The sequence below is a fragment of the Rutilus rutilus genome (genome assembly GCF_951802725.1).
Source record: "Rutilus rutilus genome assembly, chromosome: 7".
Classification (NCBI taxonomy): Eukaryota; Metazoa; Chordata; class Actinopteri; order Cypriniformes; family Leuciscidae; genus Rutilus; species Rutilus rutilus.
In genome coordinates, this window is record NC_140221.1 from 15,249,278 (window position 1) to 15,271,244 (window position 21,967).

The 21,967-nt window shown below is 36.5% G+C and overlaps 1 protein-coding gene across 3 annotated transcripts; it reads left to right on the top strand.

Moving 5' to 3' along the window:
- The first annotated feature begins 286 nt into the window (after positions 1-286).
- Positions 287-21,144, top strand: olfm1a (olfactomedin 1a). Of its 3 annotated transcripts, none has more exons than XM_084415433.1 (6): positions 366-746; positions 9,934-10,083; positions 10,226-10,381; positions 12,490-12,709; positions 17,197-17,303; positions 20,273-21,144. In XM_084415433.1, exons 1-6 carry the CDS (start codon positions 681-683, stop codon positions 20,945-20,947), a joined length of 1,374 nt encoding a protein of 457 aa, XP_084271559.1. In that variant the 5' UTR covers positions 366-680; the 3' UTR covers positions 20,948-21,144. The 3 variants fall into 3 exon arrangements, with proteins under 3 accessions (XP_084271560.1, XP_084271559.1, XP_084271558.1); XM_084415432.1 differs by lacking the exon at positions 366-746 and adding an exon at positions 7,658-8,071; XM_084415434.1 differs by lacking the exons at positions 12,490-12,709; positions 17,197-17,303; positions 20,273-21,144 and adding an exon at positions 11,979-12,319 and having other exon boundaries at positions 287-746.
- The last annotated feature ends 823 nt before the right edge of the window (positions 21,145-21,967 follow it).

Consider the following 21,967-nt stretch of genomic DNA (forward strand, 5'->3'; position numbering starts at 1 on the left):
AGCATATATATATATATATATATATATATATATATATATTTTTTTTTTTTTTTTTTTTTTTTTTTTTTTTTACCAGGGATACCCAAGGAGGAGTCTCCATGGCAACCTCGCCACTCTTTTTATTATCCTTAAGTGAAACCCTGGCACTCTGAACTGCGCTGTTTCTCACCCGCACTGAGAGCTCATGTCCAACAGTGATGGCAGATCAAGTGCGCGCTCTCCACTCAGCTTCTCACGCTGCGCGCGCGCTGCTCATGTCCCTCTGAATACGTTTCTTGAATTTCCCACTCCAGTCCGTGTCACATCCGGTACAGCACCACTGCTTGGCCCCGCTTCTCAAATTTCCTGCCCACACCTTCCCTCTCGTATTAACCAAGCCAAGTTTGTCCAGTGATGAAGTAATATTTTCGCCGCTTCCGTGCACATCCCTACATTCGCGATCGGATCGGTGGTCCAGGAAGAAAGAGGACGAGGAGGCGTCGAGGAGCTGAGATGAGATAAATATGCAAAGAGACGCATCTGTAAACCATTCCAATCTTATTTTCCCATTATTTTGGCGCTGAATTAAAACATAGCCTTTACGCAATTTCAAGAGGAGCATCTAATAGAGAGCCGGACAACTGGACAGAAAACAGCTCTGCATGTGATATCTTCGGATAAGGTGGCATCGGCAGCTGAAGATGCAGCCTGCAAGCAAGCTCCTGAGTCTCACCCTCCTTGTACTGATGGGCACTGAACTCACCCAAGTAGGTTTATAAACGCCATTTTCAGCGCACATCTCGGGCTAATTAGGCAGATATGCTCAAAATAAGCCGGTTTCATGTATTATCATAAGTGCAGACTAAACTATTGGGCAGCAGAGATCGGGATGGACTGATTTGATAAACCTCATTTAGAAGAAAATCACAGCGGGGTTTCTCGTATAGAGCCTTCGTACCACATGGCTAGAGGGGCTATTTTATAGTAACTTTTATGTAGGTTATTGTGCATGATAATGAATGTGTTTTCATAGTAATAGTTGACAGTTTTAGTATTTAAAGATAAATGCCTCTTGGAAGCAGTGAAGTCTCTGTGTGTGTGAGTGATCGTCAGTATCATTGTATCATTTGTATGATGATTCCTATCCAAGATAAAACACTCCAGGGCTTGTGCAGTGTTTTCTCATTATCCACACTGTGATTGTCTCTGACACTCTACAATCTCACTTTGAAGACAGAAATAGCAAGCAAATTGCTTTCTCCACACACATTGATGCTTTCTCTTCAGTAACTGTCATTTCTTACGCCTTTGACATTTTACACTGTTGGTGAGTTAATCAAATGGAAAAAGCTATACTGAAGGGGCAAGGTCATTTGCTTTTATGTACAGAAAAATAACTTAGCCTCTTTTCTAGGGTGTTTGTTTTTGTCTTTCATGGGGCTTTTTTATTATTATTATTATTATTTCACCTTAACACTACAAGCTATTAAGAAAACATGCTAATATTGTGTTCGTTTATGAACTGTGATTTATTGTATGATTCATTTAGTTGAATCAGTTGTCTGAAACTAAGCGCCCTGTGCCATGATATGTAATCTACCCCAAATTATAAATCACTGAAGGAGAAAAGAAAGCTCCTGTTTCATTTGATAATAATGCAGGTTGATACAAAATTGACATTGTTTCCAATTATTATATTATGGAGTTAGAAGCACTTCATATTACAGCATGTTAATACATTCAGAAGTAAAACATTCTTTTAGACGATATGTTTAATCTTTAATCAAAATAAGTTGATTTGCACATTATTATTATTTTATAAATTTGCTCAAAACGTTCGTGAATATGGTTGACCTGCACAGGAAGGACATTTCTCATGTGTAAATCAGTGACCTGTCAGGTATTCCCCCTTTTGTGTTAGTGCAGGTGAAAACCAAATAGAAAAAGGACAGAAAATGAAGACGATATAGAGGAAAAGGATGTTCTTACATTAAATCTGTTTAAAATGTCTGGCTGTGAGTGCTATTTGTCACCAGTTCATTAGGAACATGTATATGATGTATATATGTAGCCTAGTACAAACCAAAGATGTTTTATTAAAAAAATATAAATAATTATCTATATGCTGGGCAAGGGGGTGGTGGGTGGCAGGGCGTCTGATTGGAACTTGTCAAAATGTTAAAAATGAGAAGGAAACCTGTACTGCCCTCTTTTGGTCAAATAATATCATGACACGCTGAAAGACAATTGGTCAGCTATCCTTTTAAAATTCCCCTGTTCAGAAGCGACTCATAAATGAGTGAGTTATCTTTTTAATCTAACATCTGCTGATATTTTAGAGTTTAATTAGCCTACATGCTTAACAATCATAGTAATTTTATTTTATCTAGAATAAATAATCCCAGATAGCAAGCACAGTCGGGCCGATTCCGGCTGAAATGCGTCACTGTTGGCTCACTGTCGGCACCGGTGAACAGATAATGGGCCAGATCCGTGCCAACTGTGCATAACACATCTGGCTGACTTACGGCTTTTTCTGTATGGGCCAGCCTCGGCTGAAAGCAGTTGTACTTGTGTCAGGTCCATACTCGGTATAGCTGTGTGTATTTATAATCGGCCCGAGTTAGTTTTGTCACAAGCGGGCCACTACTACAATTAAGGAACTCAGCCGCTTGAAAAAAAGTTTTGGCGGTTAACATACTCGGTATAGCTTTGTGTATTTACAATCGGCCCGAGTTCGTTTTGTCATAAGCGGGCCACTACTACAATTAAGGAACTCAGCCGCTTGAAAAAAGGTTTTGGCGGTTAATTTAAATCCTGAGGAAGATCCTGCAGACGCAGACCAACGTTTTCGAGAGGAATCATTCATCTGAAAAAACGAGTAAGTAATTTAATTCATTTATTGTTCTAGTGCTGTTTGATGTATTAATTGTCAAGATAAATATAGTTTTGTTTTATATCTAACGTTAGATCAGATGTTTACGATGATAATACGTTAAAAATCCATTCGGTCCCGGAGAGAGTGTTGATGAGAAGGCCTAACGTTACGGTCTCTTTTTAGAATAAATTTGAGTCTTTTTTTTTTATTAGAAATACTGCTGTTCTGTATCCAGTGCACTGTGATTTTGGCTAATGAAATGATATTGAGTTATACCGGTATTCTTGTGCTCAAATTTAGTCAGCCAATTCGTCTTATTCAACGAGTGATTAGTTGGTTCATAGGAGTCGAATCATAGGAGTCGGACTAACGTTGCGCTTTCGGCGCCATAGTTCTCTATACAGGCGACTCTTTCTGATTTGATTCACTAACCTCTCAAAAGAGTCATTTATTTGTGATTCGAACTACACTGACCACAGTGTACAACTTACACCCGCGGAGACGTGTAGGCTACAATCTGAAATAAAAAAATAAGATTTATTTGCTTTTAACACTGCTGTGGGGAACTCCAAAATGGAAAAGCGCTGTAAGATACAAGAGAAGCTGCAAAATAAGTGCAGCTTCTTAATTCATTGTCTTTGGCACGTCTTGTGTTCTTGAATGTAGCGTAATCTGCGTTAGCATTTTAGAGTTAAAGAAAAATGTAAAGCGTAGGCTATATATCACTGTGTAATGTTATTAAAATGGTAGTTCTTCTTAACATTTTACTGCAGAGGGGATTACTGGGATTACTATGATTATGATCGAACATCTGAACGCACTGTTTGGAATCTGACCCAACACTTTTTACAGATATTTTTGTAACACTACAATAAGGTTTCATTCGTTAATATAAGTTTAACTACATTAGTTAAGATGGACTAAGAATGCACAATACTTAAGCATTTATTCATTTTAGTTCATTTTCATTTTAGCATTTGCTAATGCATTATTAAAATCAAAATTTGTATTACTTAATGTTAACATTAGTTAATGCACAGTGAACTCATTTTTATTATATTTTTTTATTGTATTTTTATTAGCTAATGTTAACAAAGACTGTAACAAATGTATTGTTCATTGGTAATGTTAGTTAACACATTAACTAGCCTAATTTTAACAATTGAGACCTTATTGTAAAGTGTTGCCTATATTTTAAACTGCTGTGTGAACTCTGGCAACAACATTTGTTAAACCTATGTGCTTAAACTAATGCTTAAGATTTAATATTGACCTCACAATATCTATTCCTTTATTTAACAGATGCAGTTCAGAGAAACCCTCACAGCTAATGCTGCTGAGATGGAGATCGAGGTATCATGGACTGGCAGCAGATCGAGGGGCAGACACAAGATAAGTTTAAATCTATGTAAAAACACACACCTCTTTAACCTAGCATAAACATAACACACTCTCACATTTCTAAAATTCACATCTGTTAAAGGATTGTTAGGCTGCATAAATTCGGTCAACCAGAACCGGAAACACTTCCCATAACACTGAATGTACTTGTTACATCGTAAGAAGAATGGCATCTATGCTAATGTTAGTCTCTCTGTCTCAGTCTTATCCCAAGGTTACTGTAGTCAGCCGGATCTAGGCCATATCCAGACCAGATGATGGACCTGGACCCTCAGATGACCACAACAGCCCTGAATGCCAGACCAGAACATCACAACTAGACGAGACCTAGACACAAACACTGTGAAGACCCCTTTGACACAACAGTCCTCAGCACAGTCATCGGATCAGATCCACGAGAACCAGACCAGTCCTCCGCACAGACCCAACGGCCAGCTTCAACTTTTATTGTACAAATATCTATTGTACAAGTTCTCAAATTCACATCTACATGCTCTCGAGTTTTGCTACTCTTTTACCTTGATGTAATCTTTTCCAATCTTCAAGCAAAAGGAGCTGAATAAAATACTCTGAATGATATCAATCCACAATCTGACTTGTGAAGCGACCTGAATCCTAACACACACCATGTTCGTTGTTTGACCAGAGGAGAACTGCCCCCCTGACTAAGCCTGTTTTTCTTTCTCCATTCTGTCACTGATGGAGTTTAGGTTCTTGGCTTCTTGCCACTGTCGCCTCTGGCTTGCTTAGTTGGGGACACTTATTCTTAATAATATTGATCTGCCTGCATTGACACCATTATATGAGAACTGAACTGAGCTGGACGATGACATCACTGTTTTCTGCAGAGCTGTTTAATAATGAAAATGAACTCTTTTTATAATTGATATACTTTATACAGTTATTGAACAGAACTGAATCAACACTGAACTGAATTCAGCTGAACAATGACACTATTTTCTTTTTAGAGCAGCTTTACAGCCAAATTGAACTGTTTGCATCATTGATCATTGTCCTGTTTAACCCTGTAAAGCTGCTTTGAAACAGTCATTACTGTATATAGCGCTAGATATTTAATGGTGACTTGACATTTGCAAAAGGAATTTATTTAGTGTTAAAGAGTGAAAGATAGTTTGTGTGTGAAAGAGTGATGTTTTTATTTTAATCGTATACAGTAAATATAATTTACTTGTTATTTTGTAGTTTACATATTGTGTTGTAAATAAATGTTAATAGTGTGTATTTGTTCATTGTTAATACAGGTTTATATTAAAGTGTATTAGTTCATTTTATAATAAAAACCCTTAATCTGTTTAAATGGTTGAATTTGTGTTTCACTGCCACTGTTTCACAGTTTCTGGGCCACATCTGGCCCGGGGACCCAGCCGACACTCAGCCAGATCTGTCTTACAGTGCCTGGGCCAGACCTGGTCCATATCAATAAATAAGAGTCATTTTACAGGGTGTGGGCCACATATGGCCCGGGGACCCAGCCGACTCTCAGCCAGATCTGTCTTACAGTGCCTGGGCCAGACCTGGGCCATATCAATAAATAAGAGTCATTTTACAGGGTGAGGGCCACATCTGGGCCAGAGGAAGTTGTTTAAGTCCGTTTTCAGTGTGTTGGGCCAGTTTTGGGCCGGGGACCCAGCCAGAACTGGGCCAGAATTGAAGCAAGGATGAGGCCCAGAGGTGGGCCAGACAAATTTTGCTACGTGGGATGTGTCTAGCATATCTAGCATATTCTATCTAGCATAAATTGTGTGTATGCTATGCCTACTGTGTGTACTACATACTGTAGAGAGTCGCGGTACAAGTAATCGTTATTATTACACCGATGAGCCGCACTATTAGGTTACACAGCGCGCAAATTATTCGACTTTGTAATTCTCGCGTAAACCAAATTGCATTGTCTCCAGCACATTTGCCCCTTTGTGTGTATGTCTGTTATGTAGGCCTAAATTTATAACAAAACAAAAGCAAAAGCAAAAAACTTGCCACAGGCGAACGCGCCTTCTGTTCGCAAACGTCTATTTAGCACATATTCTGAAAAATTTTTAGTCCGCCCAGCAAACACATTTGCGTTGTGGCAACGTCTGTGGCACGTTACATTTCTGCTATGGCAAGGTCGCTGTCTACGTGATCGCAAAATTGTAACTACGTAGAATTGTAAGACGCACCAGGGCTGTAGCAACATTGTTGCGCGACATTCAGCAAATGAGAGACGACGTTCTGGCCATTTTTTTTATTTATTTTTTATTTTTATGCTAGATATAGATATCCCCCATTTAGCATGTTTTGTGGTTAATTTTTAATTAGTCATATGTTAAAAAATTATATACTTTTTAAATATTGTTTATTCCTATTATTATTTAGGTTACCTAATTCAACTTTATTAAAACTGCATATGGTAATCAAATTGCACTTCCAAAAGTCATACATTTGTGAGAAAACAAAACAAAACAGGGAGTGGATTAACGTTAACTAGCATGAGCAGACATGAGAAAATTTAGCAAAGAAACGAATATGAGATTTAAAAAAAAAAAAAAAACAGTTGTGCGAGCAGTTACAAACATTATTTTATTTTTATTTTTTCTGTGCGTTTCCAGAAAAAAAAAAAAGAAAAAAAAAAAGGAAAAAGCATTACACGCGCTGAAATCAATTAGGCTATCATTAAAGTCATTTTGGCTTCATACTTTTGGCATAAAGTTAAATATTTGTCATACCTGACCAGAAGATGTTCAGATAAACGTCACATTAGACAAGGAAGTTGTAGGTTGTGTTTGAATAATTACGTATCTTATTTAGCTGAGGTAAATTAAACGCAATTCTCACGTAAGGATTGCTCGATGAAGAATGAGAGACTGCCCAATGGTCAGTTGAAATTTAAAAGGCTGATTTTCGCGCTTCAGGGCAGTGACGAGTACATCATCCAGTGTTGTCCAGACACCCTAGACACAACCTTAAGCAATGGCCCTGAACGATGGTTCAATGCCAACATTGTGACAACGCTGTAACAACCTTCACCACACAACGTAGTTATAGCAACCTTTTGGCTTTTTGTGCCAACGTTCTGTGTTTGCTGGGCGCAGGGCGTTATCCAACTTTGATGCATACTGAAACGTTGTTTCATTACACTTTTTAAATATTTAGTTAATTACTTATTAAGACATCTCTCTCTGCATCAAAGGGAGGCGCCTCTTACAGTAAGGCTATTTAGGAGCAGAGTGCATTTTGTCTATTAACTTTTTAAGTATAGCTGTCAGTGTGGGTATCGTGATACTAAGGAAAACTTTGTACATGTTCAGTGATTCCGTTCGTGCGTCGAGCGCCAGGGGGAGGTTTGTGATATTTATGAATTTTTCACCAATACTGGGTGGGCGGGGGCACGGAACCAGTGAGATGAGATCGTCTGCTGAACTGCCGTCGTTCGTTATTCGCGTGAAGAAAGGAGACAGCACATCACTCTGCTTATAAACCGAGAGAGCTTGCGTGATTCTAAAGTTCAGTATAGTATAGGTGCGAGCAGAAGCGTCCGAGATGAATTCATTTACACTGAGTGCTTTACAAAAGCACATCACCTCTGTCAGCAGCGCAGGTTATCAGAACAGTTCTCTACTGGAAAGTGTATAATGAAGGTTACTGGGAAAGAGAAGAGCAGAGATGTCGGTGCCTTTGCTGAAAATTGGAGTAGTGCTCAGCACGATGGCGATGATCACCAACTGGATGTCGCAAACGTTGCCCTCTCTAGTTGGTCTGAATAGCACCAAATTAAGCGTGGCACCTCCGGGTGTGCCGGACCGGAGCACTGGCGTGAGTTTCCTTATTCTCTTTGTTCATGTTCAATTTAGACAATATGAGCTGCAAAAAAACATTTATATTATTTATACGTTACAGATGGTTATGCTATTTGAATAATGCATGTTATGAAATGGAAAAAAAATATGTAATTCGGCTATAAAAAATACATTCCAAATAAAAAGAACAAACAAAAAAAACGTATTTTATATTTTTGTAGACTATGCCAATATAATGTTTTATACATGGTGGTGCATAGTATTCTTTTAACTAGGCTACTGTTCATTGGAGTAACATATACCATAATATGAATATGGTAATTCTTTAGTACTATAGATTGAAGTATATGGTATTACCCTGTGATATCATTACCTTGGTGGTACCGCCGTATACTTTTTATAAGGAGAGTTTCAGTGTGCAACTATATAAGTGTTTAATGTTGATTCAGATTTTGTGCATTAGTGGAATTGTTGCTATATATAATATTGTATAATAATTGTTATTGCTTGGAATTTAATCTCAGTCACAGACCTCAATTATCCAATGGGATTGCATGACTTTAACTGTACAGTACCTATTCATCTTTTACGTCACTGCACGAATCAATGTAGAAACACAAAAAGGTGGCAAACAATAGCCTACAATGACAAAAAAAAGAACACATTTTTTTGACACTGTTTGAACAGATGCATTATCATTAGTTCTGTGTGTGTGTTTGTGTGTGTGTATTTTTTTTTTTTAAGACATTAGACATTTTACTTTATTGACTTTGAGTGGGTTTGTAGTCTTGGGTTATTGTTATGAGTCACCTATATAAATGCTGTTGAAATCTATATTATTTAAATCAGTTATTTGTGAGCAAGACAAAGATACTCTTTTTTCTATTTTTTTTTTTTAAATGTATGCCTTTACTATTTTGATATTGTGGTAAGATCTGTCCTCACACAATAAAAACAATAGATTGTATTTTAATCTGAATTCAGCATTACAGTAGCAGCAGATTTACAAAGATGTTCCTTAGATTTAATAAAAAGTGCTTTCTGTCCGCATTGGTTTTGAATATGGATTATTCATTAGATTACTCAGGATTAGGGCAAGACATACGGAAAACGCTCACTCTTCCAGATGGCTCTTTTATGTAAAACCACTGGGTCATAAAATCTCCTTCGAGAAAATACCATTTCACATCAAAGAACCAATTATGAAAATCCTTAGAAAACTGTATTTTGTCAGTATATTGACCACGAATGCACTGCTCTGCTCTTGATGGACAAGGACAAACAAAATGAGAGAGAGAGAGAGAGAGAGAGAGAGAGAGAGAGAGAGAGAGAGAATAGATACTGTAGCTTGGCTCAATAATAAGTTTCCTTAGTCCTGCCACAAATGATCATATATTATTTTGTTAAGTTATAGCCTACACTTTATAAACACTTTTGGTGGAACACAACTGCATACAGTGTGACACATTACTGATTTGTTTATCATTTTTATCTCATTTTGAATAAAACTCATGCTTTCAAGATTAGCAAGTCGTTCTTACAATCACAAAATCTTCATCTATATCAGCCAGCTAAATAACATTACCTTGGTGACATATTTACTTCAGCAGAATTGACAAAAGCAACATTCCATATAAACCACAGTCACCAAGTGTTTAAAGAAACACATGATTGATTAAATGTAAGATTATTGCAACGTAAACATTAAGACATAACGTAAGAAACATAAGAACTGGCATGACCGTTTCCGTCAACTGGCCAGAAAACTTTTCCAGTCTGACCCTTGTGTAAGTGTTCAGGCAATTAACCTCCAGTCACTGACCTTTTTTCCTGATCCGTCACTGACTTTTTTTCCTCTTTGTTTTGCCCCTTGCCCAGGTGCTGCCTGCTAACCCCGAGGAGTCGTGGCAGGTGTACAGCTCAGCGCAAGACAGTGAGGGCAGGTGTGTGTGCACTGTTGTGGCTCCTCAGCAGACCATGTGTTCACGGGACGCCAGGACCAAACAACTGAGACAGCTCCTGGAAAAAGTAACCTTTGAAAATAATCCACACACACACATATCCACGCAAAGCCCTACTGTCAGAATAAATAGCTCACTTTCATAGATCTTTTCGGCAGGGTTGTCACCCAGCACATGGCTTATTACTCGTCTCTTATGTTCTCTTTCAGGTCCAGAATATGACTCAGTCCATCCAGAGTCTTGACCAGAGGACCCAGAAAGACCTGGAGTATGTGCAGAGAATGGAGGTGCAGTTGAAAGGCCTGGAATCTAAGTTCAAACAGGTGGAGGAAAGCCACAAGCAGAATATCGCAAAGCAATACAAGGTGTGTACAAATATATGAACTCATCCAAATTTTCTTCACTGTGGTTATTCCATTTGTAAATGTCATATTTAATTCATAACCGCATACAATGTTTCCCATTTAGAAAAAGGTTAACTCACTTATTTAATTCCGCTCCCAACACTGGCCTTTAACATTACATTAACTAATCGATCTTTGAGAAAACAACTGAGCATATTCATTTTCTGAATATCTGCATGCCAAGTGAGCTCAGGATATATGTAATGAATGATTTCTCCTCCTGAGTGGATGACACAGGCATTCTCCCCACAAGTGAATTACAAAACATGATTCATTTTCCATCTTAGGTATTGTTAGCTGCCTGATATCAATTGCATCTGCATGCTAATGAGGCTGTTGCTATTTTTTGAAATGGAGGCGCAGTGATTTGTTGCGCATTGCAATTTGTAGTGTGTATCCGGCTCCCAAAGTGGCATAGATTTTATAGATCTGTCTAGCACAATCTTTTAGCTCCTTCAGCATCATCTAGCCATTCAAAGTCTTTAAAAAAAATGGTGCATTGGACATTTTGTTTTTGTTTTAACTGAATGTTATGGTCAGGAATGTGCACACAAATCACGCAGCTCAGAAGGCCAGTGTTGGCAGCAGCTCTTTTTCATTTACCAAGTAAGAAAACTACTCAAAACATTTTAAGGCTTGACCTTTAAACATTTATTACATGAAAGCATCAAATATTTGGATGCAATCACTGGAAAAGGTCATCGTATACACCGTCATGATCTTTATACCAGAGCCTACATAGCGCTGTTCGCTCTCAGAAGTTCAGGTATACACAGAGCATATATACAAACATGGCATTTCAGGTGAAGTAGGAAACCATAAAGAATGAATCTGATAAGTGGAATCAAAGGACATGGGAAATGCATTTTCTTTGTTTGGACGAAGATTATTTTGCACTTTATGATCCCAGTACAATATAATATTTATTTATTTACAGTATGACATTTCAAATATTACAAAAGTTTTTCTATTTCAAATAAATGCTTTTCTCTTGAACTTTCTATGCATAAAAAAATAGTGAATTTTTTTTATCACCATTTTCTCAACAAAATTAAGCAGCACGACTGTTTTCAACACGGATAATAATAAGAAATGTTTCTTGAGGAGCAAATCAGCATATTAGAACGATTTCCGAAGAATCATGTTACACTGAAGCCTGGAGTAATGATGCTGATATATATATATATATATATATATATATATATTATAAAATAATAGTTATTTTAAATGATAAAATCTCACAGTGTAACTGTTTTACTATATTAGTTTTTCAAAAATATAGAAACATTTTGAACTAACTCTTGACTTTTTGAATGGTAGTGTGTGTATATATCTTAATCTATGTCCTCATTTGTGCGTAAACTTGGGCATAAACCGTCATGATTATTTGCACATCTGCAAATAATGTCAAGCATGCATTTGTGTGTTAGTTCATCATTCTTTTTCATATAAAATGTGTTGCATTATTTCTTTACATACAGCTGTATCTGTGAAAATGTGTGTATTAGAAAGGCTAGCGAGTTAGCTATTCAACAAAATTTTATTTTCTTGCTTGCAGGGCTAACTTTATGAATTAAATCAAAGCTGCAGAGACTGAAGAACAAGTTCAATCCCATTGTAATCCTCAGATGGTCAACTGATCGCATCATTCAGTTTATTTTAAATACAAAGCAACTTTGAATTCTGTTTGCGCTCTTTTTGTGCATGCCACTATTGCAGCCTTCCTTGAGTAGATTTTCTTATGTTATGACATCTTCTCCATGTCTTTTCCTAATTCAGATTTGTTTATGCACATTTGGATATTTTGAAACAAGAGAAACTATTGTTGTATGTGAAGCATGTAACCTTCGACACCTTGCATTTTAAACACTGGAAAATAAAGAGAGTTTTTTCAAATTTTTGCTGGTGTACTGAGAACTTGTTTTATGCCATGTTGAACTCTACATCTGTTAGACACACTCAGAAATCGTGATAGAGTAGGCAGAGAGGGCAAGTGCAGGGCAAGACAGGTGTTTGGACACAATCGTTACACGCATGCCTACTGAACCAAGCCTATTTTAACCTTACAGGCCATAAAAGCGAAAATGGAGGAACTTAGGCCAATGATACCAGTGTTGGAGGAATACAAGGCCGATGCAAAATTGGTAATGCAGTTTAAAGAGGAGGTCAAGAATCTGACATCAGTGCTAAATGAACTGCAGGAGGAGATCGGGGCCTTTGACTACGAGGAGCTTCACAACAGGGTGTCTAATCTTGAGGAGAGGCTTCGTGCATGCATGCAAAAATTAGGTAGGATGAGTTTGAGCACAAACACAAACAACCTTTATATTTCATTTCATAATATTGCATTCGACTGTGCACAAGAAGAACAATTTGTTGTTATAACACACACACTTTAGCATGCATGAAAATAAGATTGTTCTCTATTTATTTTTTATTACGATTTTAACAGCCAGTAAAAGCGGCTAGAAAAATATATATTGGTGTTGCTTTTATACAGTTTTATAAAAACAGCATAAATAAAGGCACACCACATTCTCAGTACATACAGTATAGCTAATAATCTAGCCTTAACATGTTTTTGTAAATGCAAGTTCAAGATACTTCCCTTCAGATACAATGGTCCTGACTCAGTGAATGATGATTGAGCAAAACACGGTCATTTACTGTGCTGCTTGGAGGCATTAGCATGCTGAATCTAAACAACACAACATGTGCGCCGGTCCTTCCTTTATCCCTGCCATTTTTCCTGTTTGAAATGCTGAATCTCAGCATAGCTAATCTGATACAGACAGTAGCAGCAGAATCAGATGTTGCATTATTCTAAAATGAGGAATGGATCTCATATGGATGTTAGACACAGACGTGACTAATGAGAAGCTGCTGTGCTGTTCTCTACTCTGACAAATGCCTTTGGGTCCACCTGAGCCAGCATGGCATGAATTCATAGTGACTTTACAGGTAAATTAAATAACATTATCAAAATCAGTATGACAGGACACAGTCTTTGACACGTCTCTGATTTATAGACAAATCCTCAGTTGAATGGACATCAAATGATTTTATCCAAAAGCAAAATGTACGTTTTTCACAGAAATCTTAATAACTATTCCTACATTTGAATATAGGTCAGAGGTAACAATAGAGAATTGCTCTTCTTTTTGGAGCATTTATTTTTGATTCAGATGAATAACAGATTTATTACTCATGCATAATGCAAATGCAGCCTTACTTTGATTGATTAAAGGAGGACAACATGCTGGGTTTAGTGCTTAACAATAACCCCCCCCCCCCCCCCCCCCCCCCCAAAAGAGCTGCACTCTTTGAGTTTTCAACTGAGCCAAAAGCTACATGCAGTGATAAAGAGAGCCATCTAAATATGATCATGGGATTTTATTGAAAGATTGCTATTCCCAGTACAGTAATCTCCTGGCTGCATGAATTTCTAATGCTGCATTACGCAAGGGAGTTAAATTACTGGATAAAAAAACAAAAACAAAAAAAAACACTGATAATTTGTTCACCAGTACAGTATAAATGAGATGGCCTTAATTGTAGTCAATAGTGTTTTGAGAGAAGCAACTATTTTGTGATTGTTTACCATAAAATGTCAAGCATTTTTAACAGTGTCCTGCAATAAACCATTTAAACCTTAAACCATTTCCAATTATTCTATAATTATAATACCTGTAATATGTCATATTAATTGAAAGGCTTTATTATATTATATTATATTATATTATATTATATTATATTATATTATATTATATTATATTATATTATATTATATTTTGAAATAAGTATCTTATGCTCACTGCATTTATTTAATCAAAAGTATGGTAAAACAGATATATTGTGAAATATTATTACAATTTAAAATAACTGTTTTCTATTTTAATATATTTTCCTGTAATTTTATTATTTTGATGGTAAAGCTGTATTTTTAGCAGCCGTTATTCCAGTTTTCAGTGTCACACGATCCTTCAGAAATCATTCTAATGTGCTGATTTGATGCTCAAGAAACATTTATTATTATTATCAATGTTGAAAACAGTTTTGCTGCTTAATATTTTTGTAACTGTGACGTGATCAATTATTTTCAGAATTTTTTGATGAATAAAAAGTTAAAAAGAACAGCATTTATTTGAAAATATATATTTTTCTTAACTATAACTTTCGATTAATTTAATGCATCTTTGCTGAATATAAGTATGACCCCAACAAAAAAATACTTGAATGGTATATTATGTTCTAAAATCTTAATTGAAAAATGTCAACCATTTCCAGTTCCATTTATTAAGGGGCATATGTTGTGCCATAAATGATCCATTCAGTTGGTTGCTTGGATAAAATCACCAAGTCAACGCAAAGAGTTATTAATACATTAAAACTAGTAATGGGTTTCTGCTAAGCTTCTCTAACCGATTATGTATCCAATGGCATTCCATTATGCATAGCATAGTAGATTTAGCAGAAGAAAACTTGGGATGGGTTGGCAACATTTAATGCTATGGCATTATGTAAATATGTGGGAAAATTACATAAACATGTTATCTATGCAGAGCAGCATATCTCACATTAGCGATGTAGGGCTGTGAACTCGGTGATGCTTGCTGTATATTTCAACATAATTGCATCAACAGTCAGCAATCATGAGCACTAAAGATCCCAGCCTTCAATCCACAGTATATTCAGTTTCTACCACTGCTTTGCAATCCTAGAAAAGGTACTTTGTTATTTATCTCCTAAATACACTAACATAAATTCAACTAACATTTGGCCATCGGGTCTGGTGGAAAGACTGACCGCCTGTGCTGAGACAATTAGTCAGGCTGGTACTGAATATTGTGTGTCATACATTATCTTTGAATTCAGGTTTTGGAACCGAGAATTGGGTGAGTAAATCACAACTCATTCAATCCCAAAAGGATTATGGAATTGCACAGGTCAATATTAGCAGATTATGAGTAATCGTATAGAGGTCAGTCTGTTCAAGGGCTTTGCAGTGAATTTAATGTAGGGTAAATCAGTATTATTTGATTGCAGTAATTTTATGCCAAAGCTTGTGTTTTTTAAAACATATATTATAGCCCACTGATTTGTAATTTGAAAGAAGAGCACAATATAAAATAAATAAGAGATAATGGACAGTCATGACACAGGTCATGATCGCAAAATAAACCCAGAGGTAAAGCAGAAGGGTTTTTTATCATCCTGAAAGGGTTTATTTTGTGACAATGACTGGCTGACTCACCAAACAAATAAATACATGAACATGAAATATTGAGGGAGTTTTTATTATGTAAGATGAAAGAGAGCACAAAGGGAAACAAGAGACTTGAAAAATGTCAGACATACAGTTTAGTGTCATTATATTTCAGTGATTGACCAATCAGAATCAGGTATTCTGGAGAGCCATGTAATGACACCAGATATCCAGGTCAGTGACATTTAAAACAGTTCTTTCACCAGAACTGGCTCCAGTGAGGTTTTATATAAAGCATCACAATGATCACATTTCAGTGTCAAGAACAGAATATTGTAAAAATATCATGGGGAAACAGAGGAGTATCTATAAATGTACATTTCGTTTAAAAGCAGTTGCTATTCAGTGAACTGCCAGAACAACACAACCAGAGAGAGAAAGAGAAAGTGAGAGAAAGGGATACAGCATCAATTCTCTGAAAGACATAGAGTGACAGAAAAAGAGGTCCAGAAAGAAGTATATAAATGAGAGAAGAACACGCTTCCTTGTGAGGACTCTTACAACACTGCAAACGTCTACAGAAGTTATGCTCCAGTGCGTCTGTCTGACACTGTGTCAAAACAGAGAGCATGAGAGGTTCACTGATGCCTGCAAACTTCTGCCTGAGTGCCTAACACACAGCAGAATATGACAGGAACTCCAACGCCTCCCCCATCCACCACAAGCCCATTTACCAGTGCAGAACATTGAAGTTTAACAGCATTTCGCTCTCCCATAAGAAAGCAAAGGAGCAACATGTTAAAGGAAATAGAAGAGTTCGCCAAGAATGACAATTCTTTCATCGTTTACTCACCCTCAAGTCATTACAACTCTATATTCATTTTTTGACTGGATGTTCATGTTGCTCTTTTCTACGCAATGAAAGAAAATGGTGACAAAGGCTGTCAAGCTCCAGAAATGACAAAAAGCACCATAAAAGTAACATTACAGTAGTCCCAACTCATGCACTATATTCCAAGTCATTCAGGCAATTTGAATATGCAATTTGAATTTCAAATGTGGCATATCACATTACGAGACACATGAGAACCAATGACGTTTGGTGTCACTGACGTCAAACCTGCTGTGATACATCCCGACGCACAATAGAATATTATCAGTGAATAACTTCAAATTTCCCCTGATGGTGATATGGGCGAGTTCATCAAATATTTACTGTCTTAACTGAACTTATATAGCACACATTTTTATTTTGATATTGTTGGAGCTTGACAGCCTTTGGTCACCATTCACTTTCATTGCATGGAAAAGAGCAGCATAAATACTCTTCCAAATATTTCCTTTTGTGTTCTACTGAAGAAACAAAATGTTGGTAACACTTTATTTTACAGTGTCTTTCTTACGCGTTACATGTAGTTACTATATTAATTACTATAAATACATGCAACTAACCCTAAAACACACCCTAATCCTAAACCCTAACCGTATATTAAGTACATGAAGTTAACAGGTTTGGAACTACAAAAAAAATTTGATGAAAATAATGTTTATTTTTTACTGTTATTACCAGCTTGTGGGAAGCTGACAGGAATAAGTGATGCTATAACCATGAAGACATCTGGATCAAGATATGGATCTTGGATGACGGATCCGCTTGCCCCTGACGGTGATACGAGGGTGAGTTCATCAAATCTTAACTGTCTTAACTCAATCCATTTGGATTTTTGTGTAGGAGAAAATAGCCTTGATCACTTCACACCCCTCATTTTAATCACAACTGGCTTTTTTTTTGTTTAAGTGTTTTTCTTGGCTAAAATGTATTTGACTTCGTCTTATCAGCACTCTTTTTTATCCCTACAGTGTATTTTCTTGCAAACATGCCAAGAGTGTGGTTTATTAAATTACCAGCACACATTAAGATGCAAATGATAGGTGTAAATCTTGCAAGATTTCATTAGTGTGGCAGCAAAGTCATTCCCAGTAAGAGCTGAATGATGTCTGTTAATTCCTGTGTCAGTGTTTCCCACACACAAGCGTTGGTATATTGCTGTTGGTTTGATATCTTTGTTCTCACATATACTTTAGTAGTCTGTGCTAAAACCAAAAATCGTGTAAGACTATTTTAGTTCCCTGCCTTTGCAAGCTTTCTGTCTTTCTCCAATTTCTTGAACAAATCTAACACATCCATCTTGGTTAGATGTCAGTAGCAAGTAAGTTGCTTGACAACTAATCCATGATCCCATCATATATTAATGCAACAACTTCAAAGAGGATGGCTGAAGGTGAAGCTGTGGAGTTTTTAGCCCCTTTGAGATGGATCGATCCAGTAGAAAAGCCCAGAAACAGAAAGGCATCTGGCCTGCAGATCTGTCTGAGCCTTAAATGATTGATGAAGGGTCATAGAGTTGCCCTTGAGTGAAGCCTCTCATAGCCTTAGAGTGCAGCTTTCATATATTTCAGGGTCAGACCGTTTTAAAATGTGCTTGTTTTAAAGATTGGGTTTTAGGAAATAGCTTCACTGCAGGGATATGCTAATATAGGCAAGTAAAAAAACAGACAGACCAGTCCTAAGGACTCAGGTTACATGCTGACCTTGACTGTGAAGGGATCACTGACATAAGATTGTCCACAATAAAGAAAACGGAAAAAAATCACATGTGACAAGCCAAATGAATGTCAAACATTAAGTACAAAGTAATAACGTAATTTCCTTAAACCTTGAATACATGTGAGTGTACACATTAAAATAATATAATTATACTTTAATTAAAAGCTTTTTAACAAATAGAATGAATTATTCATTTATAAATAATTCATAATTCATAAATAATTAATAATTCATATTTATTAATTCATTAATGTAATTATTTTTTATACCACATGACATTTTACAACCTGAACTCACTCAGAAAGTAGGGATGTCCCGATCCGATCCACGGCATCGGTATCGTGCCGATACTGGCCCAAAATGCTAGATCGGATATCGGAGGGGAGAAAAAAAATTATCCGATACCTATGATCCGATACCCATTAGGGGTGGAACAGTACGTATTCGTACTGAACGTACGTTCGGTGCATGGATTTTAAAATAAATAAATCTCGCGTGCACATTAATTAATGTAATACGGAACTAACGTTACTGTTAGATACGCGCATATGCGGGTTCTTTAGGGACACCTAATCTGTAGCCCCGCCTTAGCTCTGAACGCGCGTCTATATCGCTTCAAACGCTCACTTTATCATTATACGCGCGCGGCGCGTCCTATTCGGTTTGGACGCGCGAATGGATTCAAACTGTTCAAGCATCGAACTAGACGCGATATACGCAAATTTGACGCTCTATTCGCGTTTGATGTGAATGCAGCAAAATGAACAGGCTGCGATGTCAAGATTACAATGCTGGAGTGTGTGTGTGTGTGTGTGTGTGTGTATCAGAGAGAGAGAGGCACGGGCGCGATCGAACAGTGGAAACGAAACATAAAAACATACTCCGTCATTTTCATATAGGACATCATTAAAACTGCAAAAAGTGTTTAGCCTGCTTATATTTGTGTAAAACACAACATTGTGCTTTTGTCAAACTGTAAACTCTTGTCAAACTGTAACTGTCACCCAACCAAAATCACACACACACACACACACACACGCTGTTTAAAAGCAAAAATGATCTCATCTTTTGGACATTCATCATTGCATTGGTTTTCATTTCTTGTCCTAAAACACAGCACTAATCTGTTTATTTTTAAGTTACACATTCTACATTGAATAAAAAAGAAAATCAAATGTGTTTTTTAAAAAGTAGTATTATTTTATACAGAAATAAATTATTTATAATTCAGATGAGAATAAAGTTAAAGTTACTTAAAATTTTAAGGAAACAAATATATTGATCTGAAATATAGCAAATTAATTTTAAATTCATTCAGGTTACCAAACATATCTCAAGGTCTTGAATAAAGGCTGGCAGTCTTTCATTATCAGCTGTTGTTGTGGACTATATACTGGAGAAGTATTTGTTCTCCATTTGAGTGAGATGTTTTTATGTGGCTAATTGAGCAAAGTGCTTCCATTATATTTTATTATTATTAGTATTAGTTCAAGAATAAAATAAAAATATCGGATTGATATCGGTATCGGCAAATAGCCAAAGCTGCGGCATCGGTATCGGTATCGGAAGTGAAAAAGTGGTATCGGGACATCCCTATCAGAAAGGTCATATTTTCTGATCATTTAAGAGGCTTATTGATCTTTACACAGTCATGAGGGTCTTTTGTTTCGTATCGGTTCATTTGTTGATGCCATATGACTAGGCTATTTGGTTGACAGAGGTTTTCAGATATTAAATCCAGTGAAGCCATTTAATTATTTTAAATAAAAGATTATAATTTTTGCTTCTAATAATAATAAAAAAAAACTATACCAAAGTGCTTAATAAGGTGTTCTTCAAGAATTTAATTTTTTTAATGAGACTTTCCAGGACCTTTCATATCATGACAGTTGTCTCACCCTGACATTTTTTTACCCAGAACATTTTCAGAAATTAAAAACCTGCTCACTATAGCATGAGTAACTGTATGCATTTGTAAAGCATTTTTGAATAAATTAATAGTTAGGACACTGACGCTCAATCATTTTTCCACCACCAGGTGTGGTACATGGACGGTTACCACAACAATCGCTTTGTCCGGGAGTACAAGTCCATGGCCGACTTCATGTATTCGGACAACTTCACCTCGCATCGACTTCCTCACCCCTGGTCGGGCACAGGACAGGTGGTCTACAACGGCTCCATCTACTTCAATAAGTTCCAAAGCAACACCATCATCAAATTCGACTTTAAGACAGCCACCATCAGCAAGTCTGGTCAGCTGGATTACGCCGGCTTCAACAACCGCTACCACTATTCCTGGGGTGGTCACTCCGACATTGACCTAATGGTGGACGAAGGTGGGCTTTGGGCCGTGTATGCCACCAATCAAAATGCTGGAAACATTATCATCAGCAAGCTCAACCCATCAACCCTGCAGATCATCAAAAGCTACACCACCAACCACCCAAAGAGGAGCGCAGGCGAGGCTTTCATGATCTGCGGGACGCTTTATGTCACCAATGGATACTCGGGAGGGACAAAGGTCTACTATGCGTTCCATACCAACTCTTCTACTTATGAGTATATCGACATCCCATTACAGAACAAGTATTCCCATATCTCCATGCTGGATTATAACCCTAGAGACAGAGCTCTTTATGCATGGAACAATGGACACCAGGTGCTGTATAACGTCACCTTGTTCCACCTCATTCGCTCTGAGGAACTCTAAAGTGGCATTCTCCATCCGTCCGAGCTATACAGTAGCACTGAGGGAATTTATTACTGAAAATTAGAGTAATGCCTGATGATTGTTCAATAAAAGAAGGCGTATCAAAAGTAATAGTTAACGGCAACATAATGAACAGCTGCCAAAAAGTCTCTTTTTTTAAGCTCTCCTTAGATGATTGTGTTTGAATTTTCACTGCTAAAAAAAGAAAAGATTTTATTAATTAGTATTTCATCTTATTGTACATTTAAAAATGTCGAAACATGGTTAAGCAAAATTACGTACGATAATAAGCGTTTTTCTAGTATTAAGCATAAATTGAACAAAATTCGGTTAGATTTATTCTTAAAACAAAAATAACACACATATATATATATATATATATATATATATATATATATATATATATATATATATATATGTATATATATATACAGTATACTTGTACAGCTTACGAACATGATTCAATTATAGTAGAGGGCAGAGAAGCTTGATGAAAGAAAGATGTCATTAAGTTACCCAGTTATGTCCTTTGTATTAAGAGCAATCAAAACTATTTAACATCAACTAAAGAACCGAAGGCACTGACTGTTGGAGGCAATCTGTTAAAAACTACAGTGTGCTGTTGTGACTGTATGTAGTTTCTGATCTTCGCAAACATTTGCATGAGCATTTTTTAACACTACAATTCACATGATTGTATGTTTTTTTTTTTTTTTTTTTTGCAGTAATATGACCCTTGAATGTGAAAAAGAGATTAGATTAGTAATGGGTTTGCTATGCTTCCTGCCATGTTTCATTTTTGCTGTATCTTTTGTTATGGGTTATCTTTTTTTCTAAATTTGTGTTTATAAAGTGACTCTTAATTAGTAGGATGGATTGTAAGAAAAAGAAGCCAATTAGTCTATATATATATATATATATATATATATATATATATATATATATATATATAGTTGTCCACAAAAAAAGGTGTCAAAAGACCATGTGAAAAAAATATATGTATTTACAGGGTATTATTCT